At 26.7% G+C, this 15,972-nt stretch overlaps 12 protein-coding genes across 12 annotated transcripts, besides 2 other annotated features; 5 read left to right on the forward strand and 7 right to left on the reverse strand.

The window, feature by feature from the left end:
- Nucleotides 1–97: 97 nt before the first annotated feature.
- EHI_137970 (proteasome subunit beta Type 4 precursor, putative) lies at nucleotides 98–895 on the reverse strand (the record flags this gene model as incomplete). The annotated part of the gene is made up of 2 exons (XM_647494.2): nucleotides 98–600; nucleotides 651–895. The coding sequence occupies 2 exons, from the start codon at nucleotides 893–895 to the stop codon at nucleotides 168–170; spliced, it is 678 nt and encodes a 225-aa protein (XP_652586.1). The 3' UTR covers nucleotides 98–167.
- Nucleotides 896–1,115: 220 nt separating this feature from the next.
- Nucleotides 1,116–2,008, reverse strand: EHI_137980 (protein kinase, putative; the record flags this gene model as incomplete). The annotated part of the gene is made up of 2 exons (XM_648758.2): nucleotides 1,116–1,139; nucleotides 1,214–2,008. 2 exons carry the CDS (start codon nucleotides 2,006–2,008, stop codon nucleotides 1,116–1,118), a joined length of 819 nt encoding a protein of 272 aa, XP_653850.2.
- A 330-nt stretch (nucleotides 2,009–2,338) lies between these two features.
- Nucleotides 2,339–3,028, reverse strand: EHI_137990 (uncharacterized protein; the record flags this gene model as incomplete). The annotated part of the gene is made up of 1 exon (XM_650809.2): nucleotides 2,339–3,028. The coding sequence occupies one exon, from the start codon at nucleotides 3,026–3,028 to the stop codon at nucleotides 2,339–2,341; it is 690 nt and encodes a 229-aa protein (XP_655901.2).
- A 189-nt stretch (nucleotides 3,029–3,217) lies between these two features.
- Nucleotides 3,218–4,741, forward strand: EHI_138000 (uncharacterized protein; the record flags this gene model as incomplete). Its single annotated transcript, XM_001913580.1, has 1 exon — nucleotides 3,218–4,741. The coding sequence occupies one exon, from the start codon at nucleotides 3,218–3,220 to the stop codon at nucleotides 4,739–4,741; it is 1,524 nt and encodes a 507-aa protein (XP_001913615.1).
- A 17-nt stretch (nucleotides 4,742–4,758) lies between these two features.
- EHI_138010 (uncharacterized protein) lies at nucleotides 4,759–6,056 on the reverse strand (the record flags this gene model as incomplete). Its single annotated transcript, XM_650810.1, has 2 exons — nucleotides 4,759–5,893; nucleotides 5,938–6,056. 2 exons carry the CDS (start codon nucleotides 6,054–6,056, stop codon nucleotides 4,759–4,761), a joined length of 1,254 nt encoding a protein of 417 aa, XP_655902.1.
- An 85-nt stretch (nucleotides 6,057–6,141) lies between these two features.
- Nucleotides 6,142–6,481: a repeat region.
- Nucleotides 6,468–6,659: a repeat region.
- Nucleotides 6,660–6,710: 51 nt separating this feature from the next.
- On the reverse strand, nucleotides 6,711–7,755 carry EHI_138020 (ribokinase, putative; the record flags this gene model as incomplete). The annotated part of the gene is made up of 3 exons (XM_650811.1): nucleotides 6,711–7,256; nucleotides 7,307–7,577; nucleotides 7,625–7,755. 3 exons carry the CDS (start codon nucleotides 7,753–7,755, stop codon nucleotides 6,711–6,713), a joined length of 948 nt encoding a protein of 315 aa, XP_655903.1.
- A 330-nt stretch (nucleotides 7,756–8,085) lies between these two features.
- EHI_138030 (tagatose-6-phosphate kinase, putative) lies at nucleotides 8,086–8,943 on the reverse strand (the record flags this gene model as incomplete). The annotated part of the gene is made up of 1 exon (XM_650813.1): nucleotides 8,086–8,943. One exon carries the CDS (start codon nucleotides 8,941–8,943, stop codon nucleotides 8,086–8,088), a length of 858 nt encoding a protein of 285 aa, XP_655905.1.
- Nucleotides 8,944–9,099: 156 nt separating this feature from the next.
- On the reverse strand, nucleotides 9,100–10,781 carry EHI_138040 (uncharacterized protein; the record flags this gene model as incomplete). Its single annotated transcript, XM_650814.2, has 1 exon — nucleotides 9,100–10,781. The coding sequence occupies one exon, from the start codon at nucleotides 10,779–10,781 to the stop codon at nucleotides 9,141–9,143; it is 1,641 nt and encodes a 546-aa protein (XP_655906.1). The 3' UTR covers nucleotides 9,100–9,140.
- Nucleotides 10,782–11,739: 958 nt separating this feature from the next.
- Nucleotides 11,740–12,453, forward strand: EHI_138050 (uncharacterized protein; the record flags this gene model as incomplete). Its single annotated transcript, XM_650815.1, has 1 exon — nucleotides 11,740–12,453. One exon carries the CDS (start codon nucleotides 11,740–11,742, stop codon nucleotides 12,451–12,453), a length of 714 nt encoding a protein of 237 aa, XP_655907.1.
- Nucleotides 12,454–12,713: 260 nt separating this feature from the next.
- EHI_138060 (uncharacterized protein) lies at nucleotides 12,714–13,514 on the forward strand (the record flags this gene model as incomplete). Its single annotated transcript, XM_650816.1, has 1 exon — nucleotides 12,714–13,514. One exon carries the CDS (start codon nucleotides 12,714–12,716, stop codon nucleotides 13,512–13,514), a length of 801 nt encoding a protein of 266 aa, XP_655908.1.
- Nucleotides 13,515–13,848: 334 nt separating this feature from the next.
- On the forward strand, nucleotides 13,849–14,169 carry EHI_138070 (uncharacterized protein; the record flags this gene model as incomplete). Its single annotated transcript, XM_650817.1, has 1 exon — nucleotides 13,849–14,169. One exon carries the CDS (start codon nucleotides 13,849–13,851, stop codon nucleotides 14,167–14,169), a length of 321 nt encoding a protein of 106 aa, XP_655909.1.
- A 726-nt stretch (nucleotides 14,170–14,895) lies between these two features.
- On the forward strand, nucleotides 14,896–15,558 carry EHI_138080 (uncharacterized protein; the record flags this gene model as incomplete). Its single annotated transcript, XM_650818.2, has 2 exons — nucleotides 14,896–15,388; nucleotides 15,440–15,558. The coding sequence occupies 2 exons, from the start codon at nucleotides 14,896–14,898 to the stop codon at nucleotides 15,556–15,558; spliced, it is 612 nt and encodes a 203-aa protein (XP_655910.2).
- Nucleotides 15,559–15,972: the final 414 nt, after the last annotated feature.

Genomic DNA, 15,972 nt, shown 5'->3' on the forward strand with positions numbered 1-15,972 from the left:
CTCCATTTTCAACACATAAATAATAGAAACTTCTTTTTCCAAAATATAATTCCAAAATTTTCTCAGCATCTTCTAAAAAAAAAACTTTAAAACCTTAAAAAAAATTATGATTTTGTTTAATTTGATTTATTTTTGTTATAAATATCAAATTATTTAAAAGAAAGAAATTAAGCAATTATATCCCATTTACCTGTTGTATCTATAGTAATTGGTCCAATAATATCTGACCCTTCTGAATCTACTACACCTAAAAGATATTGATTTCCTGCCCAACAATGATTTAAATAAAGAATTTTCATACATCTCTCAATTAGATGTTCAGCTTCTTCTCGAGACATATGATCTTTCCATTCTTTTCGTAATAGTGGCATAGCCATATGAGCACCTATACCACTAGCAACATAATTTTCTGTAAATGATGTACCATACATATCAGTTTGTCCAAGGAAAATTTCATCTTTTTTAACTCCTCCAACAATCAATGTAACAAATAATGGTTTTTGATCACATCGATGTTTGTATAAAATACGTTGAGCATAACTATATAATTCACTTGGTTTATATCCATTTTCTTTACCTTCACAACATTCATCACCATTGCTATTTAAATTAAATCCAGATAATAAATTATTATTTGAAGAATAACAAACACTTTCTTTTGTAGTGTTTCATTTAATTCAATGAAATCAGAATATTCACCTGAACCAGCAATTATTGTGTATTTCCCTAATTTTATGACTCGTTCTAAATCTTTGAATAATGCCATAGACCCATATGATCCAAGTGTATCTGCGGCAATAAGAACACCACCTTCATATTTAATACCAAGAACAGAAGCTGTACCTAATACAACTTCAGCTGGTTGTTGAATAGGAACATCAATTAATTTATTCATGAAATAATCTTTAGTTCAAATCAGTTCTTTTTCTCAATCTTCTGTTTCTTTTTATTTTTTTTTATTTTTTTTCTTTTTTATTGAATTATTAGGTTTTCCTAATTTCTTAATAAAATTTAAGGGTTTCTTAAATTCAAAGAACAATTAGATAAATAAAAAAAAGGAAAACAAAATTGTTTCAATACATTTATTAACTTTTTTTTATTAAGAACTTGTATCTTTAAGCGTTGTCAATATCAACATCCTAATAATTATTAATCTTTTTTGTTCAATCAGAAGAAAAAAAAAGTGATATAAATATCAAAAATAAAAACAAACAGCTAACCAAGGGTCTTGTAAAGCTTCCTCTGCGGTTAATCTTAATGAAGGTTCAAGTACTAACAAATTACTAATAAATTGGATTGCTTCATTTGAAACTTCAGACCAATACTCTTCTTGAAAATCATAATCAGCTGCACATACAGCACTTAATATTTCACCTAATGTATCACCAAAAAATGGAGGATAACCACATAATAAGACATATGTAATAACCCCAATTGACCACATATCAACTTCCATTCCATATCCTTTTGCATTTAATACTTCAGGAGCAACATAAACTGGTGTACCACAAGCAGTTAATAATATTTGTGCATCTTCAGTAATCATTTTAGAAAATCCAAAATCAGCAATACGAACATCAGTATCATCATCAGGACTTTTTAATAATATATTTTCTGGTTTTAAATCTCTATGAACAATGTTCATTGAATGTAAATATCCAATAGCAGAAATTAATCGTTTAACAACAATTTTTGCTTTATCTTCTGGATAAAATGTTTTATCACTAATTCTATCAAATAACTCTCCTCCTTTAACTAGATCAGTTATAATATATAATTTACCATCATTCCCATCAAATACATCATATAATTTAATTATATATGGATGGTCAACCATTTTTAATATTTTAATTTCACCTTGAAGCTTTTGTGGATCTGATTTAGCTGTATCTATCACTTTTACTGCAACTTCTTCATTTGTTGATTTTTTTATTGCTTCATAAACTACTGAAAATGCACCTTTTCCAATTTCTTTTTTAAGAAGATAATCTCCAACTTCCTTTGACATACCAACTGAACTTTGTAGTTCTTTTTTTTTTGTTAAAACTAAAAAATTTTCTTAAGAATTTTTAATTAGATTTTATTCAATTTATTTTTATTTTATTTTTTGTTTTAAAGATCTATAAACCAATTTTTCTTCACATTATTTTAACATAATTTTAGAGGTTATGAAGTTAGTTTAATTGATGGAATATTCATTCTTTTTAATTCTCTTTTTTTTTGTTGAAAAAATCTGTTGTTGTAAAAAACAAATTTTCTTTCCTTAATTTCTTGTTTTTTTTTTTTTTTTTGATATTATTAAAAAGATAATAAATTAGTCTTTAGGATTAAATTTTAGTTAGTCTTTATTCTCACTATGTTTTCTTTCAATCTCTTCTTTTAATTCATCAAGGAATGTATTAGATCTTTGAATGTGAAGTAATGAATATTGACTTAATAATTGATGAATTTGTTTTATTGTTTTTAATTCATTTTTTAATTGAATATTTTCTGTTTCTAAAACTGCACATTTATTGACCATTCCACAATACTCTTCATACATACTTTCAAGAATATTTGTTAATTCGTTTTCTCTGTGTTCTTTTCTAAGTTCTTTAATCCATGGAATTTCTTCATATTTCTTTAATTGAACTTCTAGCAATTCAACGTATGTTTGTTGTTTTTCACTACTAATAGAAGAACTAAAACTATTTGATGTTTTTAATGAATTACTTGGAGCAGGTAATATATTTCTTTGTTGTGTACTAAGTAAAGGTTGATAACTTGTATCAACAAAATTATATTCTATTGTCTTTTCTTGAGAATGAGATTGATAATTTTGGTGTTTTTCATAAGAACTAGGTAACTGAGATGTTTTAGTTTTTATAGTAGTTGAAGAGGTATCACTTTGTGTTGGTGTACTTTCATTGATGAGTTGTGTTTGTTTACTTTTTTTAGAGTGAGGCAATAAAAGTCCTGATTTAGAATAACCACTTGATGTTGAACCAAAACCAAGAACAAAAGGTTCATAACTTGATGGTGAGCTCATTTATTGAGAAACAAAACTACATCAAAAAGAAGTTACAGAACTTTAAATGACTAGAAATCGATAATGATATCTATTCTATATATAAAGTTCTGAGGCTTATTATGAACATATAAAGAATATACAACATAAATTAAAACAAGAACTTAAAAAGATATTTGATAAACAAGAATGATGAAATTATATTTTGTGATGGGTATACTTTCCATTTGTTCAGCTTTTTCTTATCTTGATGATGAATATTTATATTATAAAGACAGAATAACTGAAATGGAATTTAGTGGAAAACAATACGATGGTATAAATTTTGTTACAACACTAACAAAAAACCCACATTGTTTTCAGTTATTGGAAAAAACAAAAATCCCTTATGAAGATGATGATACTATTGTTTTTAATGTCTCTCATATCCATCCTTTATCAGCATTAGTCACATTATCAAATTTGATCTTTGCCCAACATGAAAATCCTTATTTCTTAGTCCCCTTTCTTTATCCTTCTCAAATGATGGTTCTTCAAAACTATTTTAATATTTCCTTTATGGCTCTTCAATCTGGAATTGTTCAAACATATGCCAAAGTTAATCAAACTTCAGTAATTATAATAGAAAGTAGTATGATAACTACAGTATCAGTTTATGAATGGAAAGATGGATTATTTTTAGAGACTGAACGAAAAGTATTTAATAAAGGTAGAATAGAAAGACAAATTCAACTAGGAAAACTTATTACACGACAAGACTCATCTCCAACAGAAATTTTTAGGTGTGGTAAAAAATTAGATGAAATTCTTGCAAATAAAGAAGATTTTAGTGAGAAAAATCAAATTCCATTTTGTTTAGTTACATCTCACAAAAATATTATATCTACTCTTGAAGAGTTTTATACTGAAATTATTCAATATATTAAAAATATTCTTCCACTCAAAAAAGGACAGTTGTTATATTCAAGTTTTTTAATAGGATATTTCGAGGATTTAATTAGAAAAAGTCCAGACTTTAAAGAATGGAATGTAATTACTGTTGATATTCATAATGTATTACAAAACAAAAAACTTGATAAGTACATTGTCACCACTAGAAGCCATGATCATTATACATTATTTAATCCTTATATAAAAAAGTCTATCCCTATTTTGACAGATAAACAACTTAATCAAACTCTTTATATTAATATTACTCTACCTTCAAATACAATTCATTTATGTGAATTACGTGGAACACTTGACTTCTCTCTTCCAGAAGAAGTTATTGGAACTATTTATTTAGAAAGAGAACCAAATAAATACCAAGTTCAGATAACAGGAAGTTTTGAGATAACTGTAAGTAATTTTAAACCAGAAATAACTAAACAATCTATTTTTTATGAAGAGTATCAATGTCATACTTTACAAGGAGAGGAGAATTGTACAACATCTTTAATTGAAGTTCCAATAAAATTAGTTCTAAGAAAGGATATTGACTTAGCCATTCGAAATAAAAACTCTTTCATAATGGAATCAAAACAATTAATATCCAAATTACAAATAGCTACTTTGCAATTTAAATCATTAAATTATCTTCAAGATGGAATTGAATGGATGAAAAGGAATGGTCTTAGTGAAGAATCACTTATTCTTTCAAAATTTATTTCTAAATCTTCAAGTAGTTATGAACTTATTGAAATAGCTGATTTAGTCTATGATTATGTAATGGAAAATAGTCATGAAATGGAATAAAGACTAAAATCATTGATTTAATTATAGTTGAAATAAAAACGTTCATGTTTTGTGGTTTTTTCGCTACGAATGTCAATTTGTGATAGAGACTTAATCATTTGAACTAAACCTTCAAATTCTTTAATATGATAATTTTCTATTCTTCCAGTTTTGAGTTCAAAAGTAATTTGGACTATTGAGTTTTCAGTAACAACAATAAATATATAATTTGGGTCATTCTCATTATTTACTTCACACACAGAAATAGTTTGACTTGTTGGTGAAGAAAAACAACAAATTGATTGCTCATCTATATAAGTACCTAAGGTTAAAGCAGAACCAGGTAATGGAATAAATCGAATAGACTTAGAAGATACAAATATAACTATTTTTGCATCATGAGAAAATGAGAGTTGTTGTACTTGAGATTGAGACTGTCCTCTATAGTAAGTACCAAATGGAATTAACTCTGATTTTTCTATTTGATATATAAAACAATATGTTCCAGTAATATCCACAGCTGCTAAATACTTTGCTGAATTATCAATGGAAACCTTTGAAAGTTGTTTTGGCGTAACATTTTGTCTAATAATAAATTTATTATCATCCCAAGACTTAATTTCTACACCAGCAAAAGAATTAGACATTAAAAAATATTTTGCTGTTAGCATCCCTAAAGAAGGACGAGGTAGACTTGAGTCATTAATTCTTGTTATAAAATACTTACAATTACATTCAAATAATGATGGGTCAGCAATTTGAAATTCCCCACTAATTTCATATCTTTCCTCTTCTTCTTTAAGTCTAGTTTTTTCATTTATTGAGTCCCAAGTTTGGAAGTACTTTCTTATCTGTTTGTCAAGGATTAACACCAATTCTCTTGTTTTATCAGTATCAAAACATCTAATCTGTGAAGGTTTAACTGTTCCAACATCAATTTTTTCAACTAATGGTGTAGTAGGATCTTGACTTGAAGCAGTAATTCTATAAGCGATATTATTTGCTGTTAATACAGTAATAGTAAATGGAAGCCTTTCGCTTAAATAAGCATCAATAACATTTCCTTTATAATTCCAAGCTCTTAAACATTCGGTCAATTTTTCATTTTCATATTTCAAAACATGTAAAAATGTAGTTTCTCCTTCTGTCATCCATATAATAATTCCTGATTTTCTAATTGATAAGAATAAACTTAAAGATAGAAAAAATTAACAAACTGACTTTCTCCTGGTAATTTCACACTTTTTGCTTTAGTTTTAATGTGAACATTATTTTGTGAAATAAAGTTAGTATCTAAATCTTTAGCCTCAGCTTCAATAATATTTCGTTTAAACATAACAACTTATTTTTTTTCAGTTACTTTTTATTAGTTTTTTGTTCTTTGTTCAATATAACATTATAAACATCATTAATTTAAAATAATAATAAAGTAATTAATTAAGTGTTAATAGATTTTTCATATATTCTTCCATGATCAGAAGATACTAATCCCATCTCTTCGCTGTTTAAAAAAGGGGAATCTTTTTGTTTAACCTATCATTTATGTTTTTCTTGCAAAATGAGAAAATCACTTCTTTGTTTTATTTTTTCCTATTAAGGTTTTTCAAACTTCTTCTGCTTATTCCTTCTTTTTAATCCTTTGTTTGTTTTTTGATTTAAATTGAAATAGTCTCATTTCCTTATTTTTATTTTATTTATGAATGAGAGAAGAGACTATTTCATTACTATTATATTATTGTGATTGCCTTACCCTCATTTTAGCAAATCCTTATATTACAATCATGTAATATTCTACCATAATAGCTTGCTCCACCCTTTGCAGCATTACCTAATACATTTCTAATTCAAATACACCGTCATAACCAGATAATAATTAGGAGAGTCGAAGCTTGAACTATATTAAAGTTGGTATGAGGTGTTTCAGACGTGCCACCTTCGATCTTACAATTAAAAATAATAATAAAATATAAGAATAATGATTGAACGTTACTTAATTTAATTCAGAAATAATTTTCTGGATTTGTTCTTTATTTGGATACGATGATTGAGTACCATGTCTCGTAACAGAATCTGAAGCTATTCTAACAGAAATCTCTGCTGACCTTTTTGGATCAAGTCCAATTGCCCAACAACGTGCATAACTTCCAACAAACGCATCACCTGCTCCAGTTGTATCAATGGCATTAACACGGACAGAATCAATTTTAGTTTGTTCCTCTCCAACAATTAAACAACCTTTATCTCCTAATGTAACAATAACAAGAACTCCAAATTCTTTATGCAATTTAAGTGCAGATTCTTCAGGTGTACTTTCACCTCCAATTTGCATTGACTCATTGGTATTAACAATTAGTGTATCAACATATTTTATGATATTACGATCAATCTCTTTTGGTGCTGGAGCAGGATTCCATAATGTAAGACAATCATGTTGTTTAGCTTGTTTTAATGTCTCGTATGTGGTTTCAAGAGGAATTTCATTTTGACAAACAACAATATCTCCTTTTTTAAAAATGTCATTAGCGTTGGTACTTATCTATTTAATAAGACTAAAAAACTATAGTTTTTATCAAAAAACTAACAAACAAATTGAGGAGTAAGTGCTTCATTTGCTCCTGGAATAACAATAATTTGGTTTTGTGCCGTTTTATCAACAGTAATCATTGCTACACCAGTTGGTAAGTTACAAAAATGGATCTGACTAGTATTAACTCCATTATCTTTATAGTTTTGTAAAGTTGAATTACCAAATTGATCATGACCTAAGAAACCAACCATAGAGACTTCAACATCATTAAATTTAGATGCCATAATACATTGGTTTGCTCCTTTTCCCCCAAACCCAGTGTGAAATTCTCTAATTTTTAATATGATTAATAAGAATATTAAATATAAATAACAAACTTACCAAGAATAGTTTCTCCAGGTTGAGGATAACGTTCACAATATCCAATAAGATCAGTATTTGAAGAACCAACAACAACCACTCTTTTCATTTTATATTTATTAGATCTAGTATATTCTACAAATTCCATTTAACACAAAAACATAAAAATGGCATCAGCTTCTATTATTTATGATGATATTCATAAAGATTGCTTCTTTTATGAAGAGAAACGTGGCAAAGAGTTTTATGAAGAACAAGCTGAAAAATGTGAAAAGTTTATTAATGCCAGTCGCAAAGAGCAAGAATTATTAGGAAAAGAAATAGAGGAATTATTAAAGACTTATCATTCAAAACAACAACAATATAATCAATTACAACAAAGAAAAGAACTAATAAAAGAACGATTAAAGGAGTTTAATGATTATATTGATCATTACAGTGGAGATGAACGAACGGCTAAAGAATAATAAAAAATAATTTAAATCAATGATCCTGGTGTGATGGTTTCAATGTTTCTAGCAGCACAGTGATGTCCTTGAGTAATAGCATTTGATAAAGATGAAGATGAGATTAATGATGCAGATAATCCAGCTGTAAATGAGTCACCACAGCCAATTGGATTAACAAATAAATTAATTTGTTCAACTGGTATTTCTGAACGAATGCCATTTTCATAAACAATTGTTGGCTTACTTCCGCGAGTGATAATAACAGTAGTACCTAACTGACTTATTTCTTTTGCTTTATCTAATGACCCATAAGTTTGTATGAATTCAGACTCATTTGGTTTGATAATTTCTGGATGCTCTTTCATAAGAGATAATAAAGGCTCTCCACGAGTATCAGCAATAACCTTACAGTTGTTAAGATGAGCGATATGTGCCATTTGTTGAAAAGTATCACTTGGTATTCCAGGGGCAGTACTTCCTGTGAAAACAACAACTGAGATTGAGTGTGATTGAATAATCTGTTTGAAAGATGGAAGGAGTTGGTGGACTTCTTCTTGAGAAATAGGAATACCTTCTTCTACAAGTTCTGTTGCATTTCCATCTTCAAGGATTGTTGTACAAAATCTAATTCCACCAATGGGAATAGAAACTAGTTGAATTGAATCCTTTTTGCATAACTGGGTGAACCATTGTGAATGTTCACCGTTGTTTTGAGTAAGTAAGATATGAGGGATTGATTGTTGTTGTAATACCCTACAAACATTAACACCTTTCCCACTAGCACACCAAAACGATTCTTTTGCTCGATTGACCTCTCCCTTTAGAAACTTCTTAAAAATCATAGTTTTTTGAATGACAGGATTAAGACATACAACCAACACAGTCATTAATATACATATTTTGAAGTTGAAATTTTATTTAATCAGAAATTAAAAAGAAAGTCTTAACAATAAGAAAAAATACTTAAATCAATATTGTTTTTCTTTAAAAGAATTTATTTAATTTCATAAAAATATTTTAAAAAAACAAACAAATACAAATAAGATATGATTAGCTCAATTGAACTTATTTATTCAATAAATAATTATTTATGTGCGATAAGAAGAATACCTCGTGGTGAAATAAACGGATGAAATAATCTTCTACAACTTACAGAAGAACAAAATTCTTTCATAAATAAGACTCTATCAGCCCATACAAACCCTTCAAGAATTTGAGAAAGTCGTGCTTGTAATAAAATGAAAGGGATACATTGGAAAAGAACTTCATCACATGCTCCTATAGATTTATACCATTCATCGCATTGTTGAATAGCGTTAGGTGTTTTAAGAAATTCATCAATCCATTGAATTAATACTTCTTTATAACTTGGGTTTTTAAAAGTAAAGGTATATGCATGTCGTCTAATGTTTTGTAATGCCCGAACCAAATATGCACCAAATGATTTTGAATATTGTTCTCGAATTGCACCTGTATAATGAACTTCAATATAATTAGGGAGATGATTATGAATAAAAAGTTCTAATGCAGCACGATAAGATTGCATCTTCATCGCATATAGCCATTCTTCTCTTGTTTTAGATTGTGGATGTGGATTAGAAGTAACATAAGATTGTGATAAATGAAATTTAATTTTATGTTCACCTTGAAGTAAATATTGACTCATTGGAAATCCATATTTATCTGCTTCTTTGACAATTTCATCTTGGTTCTGGTCAAAACATCTTGATAATGATTTTGGATTTTCTGTTAATTTATGATAACAACATCCAACCATACAAACTGTTTTAATTTGTGGAATTGCTTTAAAAAATCTCATAAGTGTTGGAGTTAAATCTCCACATGGATGAAGTCCAGTTAACATCACTTTTTCATCTTTTAATTTAGCTATTGACTTAAACTCTTCTGGAGTAGTTTGAGCAGTTAAAAATGCAGTATAACCTTCTGCACGACTTAATTCTTTTCCTTTTGCCTTCTTTTGTTCAATGGTATTAACTCTAACTTCCATTTTTGAAGTAAATTCAGCATTACCTTCAATTCCAACAACACGAAGATTTGAATTTAAAACTACATATTCAGTTAAATACCCTTTACCACAACCAACATCAACCACTGTAGAAATTCCTTGTTTTTTTGCTGTTTCAATAATTTCATTTCCAAGTAATTTAATTTCATATTTTTTCTTTTGTTTCATTAAACATAAATCAATTGGTTGAGAATTTCCTTTTAAATCAACAACAAACCAACTATTTGTAGTTGGATCTTGAATTCGATCCATTTCAGCAATTTTAAATGTTGGTGTTAATTTTCTACAAGTATCAATAAATTGTTGAAGAGAAACAGGTAAAGGATAATTAGAGGCTAAATAATTTACTATGTCTTTATCAACTTTTGGTGGAAGAACAACAGATGGCATAATATCAGTTGTTATATTCATCATATAACAATAAACCTCTTTTGAATGTTCAGGATGTGTTTTAAGATAATGTTCTAATGGTTCATAATATTCTTTTATCCATTCAGTTGGAAGATTACGATAATGATCAGTTATCATCCAATGAACGCTTTTAGTGACAGACAATAATTCATGACTTTCATCATAAGTATTCCCTACAAACAAATATTCATATTGACTAAGAAAATTATTAAGCTCATCACAATACTTTTCATAGGAAGTAAAAGTGGTAGGGAGAATTTCTTCTTGATGTCTTTCAACACGTGACATTCAAATGGCGTTTCTATGAAAATAATAAATTTTTTTTAATAAAAAAAATTATTAATTCAATTTAACTCAATAATAATTTTATGGAATAACACCTAATCCAAAGAGAAAAATATAATCTATCTTCATTTCTTCAGTAAATAAAATATTAAAATAGATGAAATCACTGAAATTTTATCATTCCTTTTCAAAGACACGTTGGTGTATTATCTATTTAATAACATAGTGTTTAATCCTTCTTTTTCTTTATCTATAATGTTTATTAGAAAAGCTAGATTTAAAATTATTTACATTAATTAAAGATATTAAAAGAAAGAAAATTCATACTGATTTTCTTCTAACATAAAACGGAGTTTATTTTCTAACTCTATGTCAAAAAAAAACCTATGTAATACAACCAAAGTGATTAAAACAATACATACAAAATCACTGAGAATGTTGATAAGAACAACTAATATTTCTATAAACTATCTAGCTTTAAAAAGTGTAATAAATTCAAATCATTTATAAACATAAAAGAATTTATATAAAATAAACAACAATAACTAAAATGACAATTTATTTTGTATTTATAAATTACTGTAAAATGGTAAGTATTGAGAAAAACAGTAATGAAAATAAATTAATATAAATACTATATAATAAGAAAGGAAATTTTTTTGAGTAGTTAATAGTAATAATATTGTGGACTGTCTTCTTCTGAAAAATTAGTCTGTTCATTTGATAAAGAAAAAAAACACTAAATAACCAAAATTATTACACTTAAAAAGATTTTTATTGAACAGAAGGAATCATAAGTATTATTTAATAATGGTAGTGATTGTTTCAAGAGGAAGAAAAGAAAATAAATAAAATTTAAATATTAATTTATAATAAAACCATTAATTTTAATAGGAAAGTATTAAAACCTAATTTTAAGTTATAACAACTTAAAAAAGGAAATAAGTAAAATTGATAAAATATGAGTGATGTTGCTATATTCAATTTAAAACAAGACATTAATGAAGATGACTTAAAAACATTATTACAACCATATGGAAAAATTAGTGAAGTAAAAAGGATATTAAAAATGAATAAACAAAGTATTGGAATTGTTGGGGCAACAAAAAAAAAAGAAATAAAAAAAATAATAGAGGCATTAGATGGTAAAGAAATTGAACCAAATAGAAAGGTTAGCACATTAAGACTCGGTTTTGTTCCATTATCCCCAATTGAAGAATCATTTAATAAAGCTTGTCAAGAATATATTTCTAAAGAACAAGAAATTAAATCAAAAGACAAAATAAGTGATGACTTCAAATCCCGATTAAGGGATGTATCAAACGATGATTTTAGAAGTAGATTAAAAGATAAATCAAAAGACAAACCAAAAGATAAGTCAAAAGATAAGTCAAAAGATAAGTCAAAAGATAAACCAAAAGATAAACCAAAAGAATTAGATGAAATTGTTACTCTTATTAATCAATTAAATGACTCGAATAACAAAGGCAATACTGATAAACTCAATGAATTAAATAAAAAACTAAAAGAATTTGAACAAAAAACTGGAGGAATAAAGCAGCATCATTCTTTTTATGACAAAAAGAATTTCAAGTATCACGGCAAAAAAGATTTTAAATCCTATAAAAAACATCAACAAGAGGCAAAACCAAGACCATACCAAAATAAAAAATAATGAATCTTAAAGGAACGGATAAGTCAAGCCAAATGAATTTTTATAATGATGATTGAATTATTTTGTCTAAGATATGTTGGTTATTTTTTTATAATAAAAATAACATTTGTAAATTAAAAAAAAAAGATAGTTATTATGAAGAATAAAAATGAGATTAGTTTAAGTCATATCCTTTAAGAGCAATTTAATAACTAATGAAGAATTGAAACGAAAAGGCATTAGTACTTTAAACTTCCTCAGAGACCTAGATCTATCAAAAAATGGAAAAACAAACCAACAACCTTGGAAAAATAATCAATACATTAAATCAAAAAATTGAAGACTTAAGCTATTTGATTCAAATTCAAAACATCGAATTTACTAAAGAACTTCGTAAACGTGATGAAAAAATAAATAGTCTAGAAAAAGAAATACAGTATATTAAACAACTGAAATGTATTGAAGAAGGAATAAAAGAAGACAATGATTATGCACCAATCATTGCTAATAAATTACATATTAATAAGATGATTGTCAAAGAAAAAGAAACAAAATGGAAAGAAATTTTTGAAGAATTTGTATTGAAAGAGTATGTTTCAACTGTTCTTATTCCAAATAAAAATGGTGTTTTAATTTCATCTAAGAAATGGAATAAGGAAAAGAAACCAATTATGATAAATAACTTAAGTCATGTATTACTTATAGTTACTAATCATCAATATTTTGAAATTTCAATTCAATCTGCTCCACCAAAGTTAATAAGTTTTGGAGTTGTTTCATCTTTAACTTATAAAGAAAAAGTTCCAATAGGACAAGAAAAAGAAAGTATTGGTTTTGATTCAAATGGTACTTTATTACTTGCTAATGGATTGAAAAAAAAGATAGCTCGTGCTTGGAAATCAAATGATGTTGTTGGATGTGGTTATGATGCTCAAGAGAGTAATGTTTATTTCACATTGAATGGGAAGAAGATAATTCAAGTATCAACTGTATTTAGTGACTGGTATCCAGCAATTCAACCCTCTGGGTTTACTCAGTTCACGACAAATTTCGGAGAAACTCCTTTCGTTAAGAGTTTTTAATTTAATTAATCGTTTTATTTCGTCTTTTTATTAAATTTTTTGTTTTAAAACCACGAATTTTTTTCTAATCTATAAATAAGAATAATAGCGAAAAAATTCCATTTTTTTTTTGAAAGAAAAATAAAAATAAATCCTGTAAAAACAAAAATAGATCACCATTACTTTTTAGAGTCATTTCTTATGAATAAGCGAAATCTTTATGAGCTTAAAACAACTAAAGAAAAATGATTTTTTCGTATTAGAGAGTATTAAAATCATAGAGTTTATTTGTAAGATTTAAAGTAGTTATTCAAAAAAATATATAAGCCAGATTATATTTCATCTAGAAATTACAATGAGCAGAACAGCTAGCTGTAAACAACAGAATTATAAAACAGTTGAAGTTTTAAATGTAAATAAAGTTATTAGTGTCCATAAGAAAGCTAAAGATGATTCAGAGAGTATTCAAAATTATATGAATCAACTTAAAAAATTAAGAAACAAGAGAAGAACTCAAAGTTGGTCTCCGATACAATCACCAAAAGAAACAGCTATTCAAGTCGGTGATCAACAATTTGAAGACCGTTATGATTTACTTAATTATTGTATGAACACAAACTCAGAACCAACTACTATAAGCGATACACTCTCAAATAAAAGCTCAATTAATGTATAATAGTATTTTTGATTAATATTTTTCTTTATTGTTCTTTATTTATCTTAATTTTTCTCAAGAATGTTTATGATTTGAATATTACGAAGACAAATGACGTTGTGCCAACTAAATAGTTTTTTATTGAGTTTAAAGCATATTAATATCATGACTGTGAATTATTTTTTTATTATTAAAAAGCTTGTTGTCATTATCAATACTATTATCATGGTCAAATACAACTAAAGAATATCGAAAGGTTTTTGAATATTTTTCATAAAGAAAATATTCTAATATATTCATAAAAAATTATATAAATAAAGAGTTTTTGTACTTAACACGTCGGCTATTCCTACGAATAAAACATGTTGTAGTATATAACACATTAACTCGCTAATAAAAGGAATGAGTAGAAGTAAAAAATTATTTATAACTTAATGAGAACAAATAATCATAAATGAAGTTAACATTTAATTAAATTAGAATCATTTCTTCCTTCATTATTTCCATAATTTGAATTGATTTTCGAAAGAACAATTCAGTGGAATTTCTCTTAATTTCATGTTTATTTCAATACTCTAAATATAGATTGATATTGTGTTTAAAAAATAACAAAATAAATAACATAATATAAATTTGTTTTTAATAACAATGTTTATCAAAAAAAGTTATTTAATTAATAATAAAATGAATAATAAAAATAATAAAAAAGAATGGCTTAGTTGAGGCGAACTGGAATTTTTATAAAACATGTTTGCACTTATCTTCTTCATCCAACTTTCAATAGGATTTATTATGGAGGTTCCAACAAACGGATTTCGGTGCATTTCAGATGAAGGGTTTGATAAAGAAAGAGCAGCAGGAACATACAGATTAGCTGAAGGACAATCATTAGATAAAAGACAAGTTGTATTTAAAATTTTTAGAGGAGAAACAGACAGAACCGAGATTTTCAGTGCTGATTTTGATGACACAAAAAAACCAAGAGAGTTTGGTGCATTGTACAACGAAGATCTTGACAAGTTATATTTCTGTGTTATTGATTCTGCAAATTCTCGTGGAATTGATCCTGTAAGAGTTGAAATAAACTTTGAAACGGGTAAAGTTGAAAATAATTTTGTTGGTAAAGATAAAATAGATACTGTATCAGATAAAGTAGATGATGCTTTAAAAAATTCTGAAGCTATTAAAGAGTATGTAGATAAATGTAAAAAATTATATGACACTCGTCGTGGTTTAAATGGTTTGTTCTTCTTTTCATTTTAAAAAAGTTCCTCTTTGCTCATGTCTTTAGAGGCAACAAATTCTATGACGTTGTGGATGATGATCCTTGTTATTTGTGCTGTTATTGGAAGTACTCTTTACCAACTTCGTTCAATGAAACAATTCTTTTTGAGAAGAAAATTAGTTTAAATCAAGTTTTTTATTTTTTTAGTTTTATGCTTTTTATATTGTTGTTATGAACAATTAATTAATGAGTAACAAAAAACCGTTTGATAAAACACCAGAAGAAGTTAGAAAACTGTCTTAGAAAAGAAACAATCTTTAATTGAAAAAACTAAATAAATCCATAAAGCACAGAATGAATGTTTGGAAATGCTACATTTATAAATTATTTTGATTTGACTTTTAAAACCATTTTATTATTTTAAATTTATTCAATAAGGTTTTTTGTTTCAGTGATATTGTTTATATGTTGTACTACTACATTGAGTCTTATAATTTGTTTATGAAATAAATTATTTATATGAGTTTTTATTATCAACTCAGTTAAAAACTCTTTTTTATTTTAACACAAAATTTCAAAGAGTCTCATAACCATTACCA

This window comes from Entamoeba histolytica, genomic scaffold (genome assembly GCF_000208925.1).
Source record: "Entamoeba histolytica HM-1:IMSS scf_1104750518411 genomic scaffold, whole genome shotgun sequence".
NCBI lineage: Eukaryota > Evosea > Mastigamoebida > Endamoebidae > Entamoeba > Entamoeba histolytica.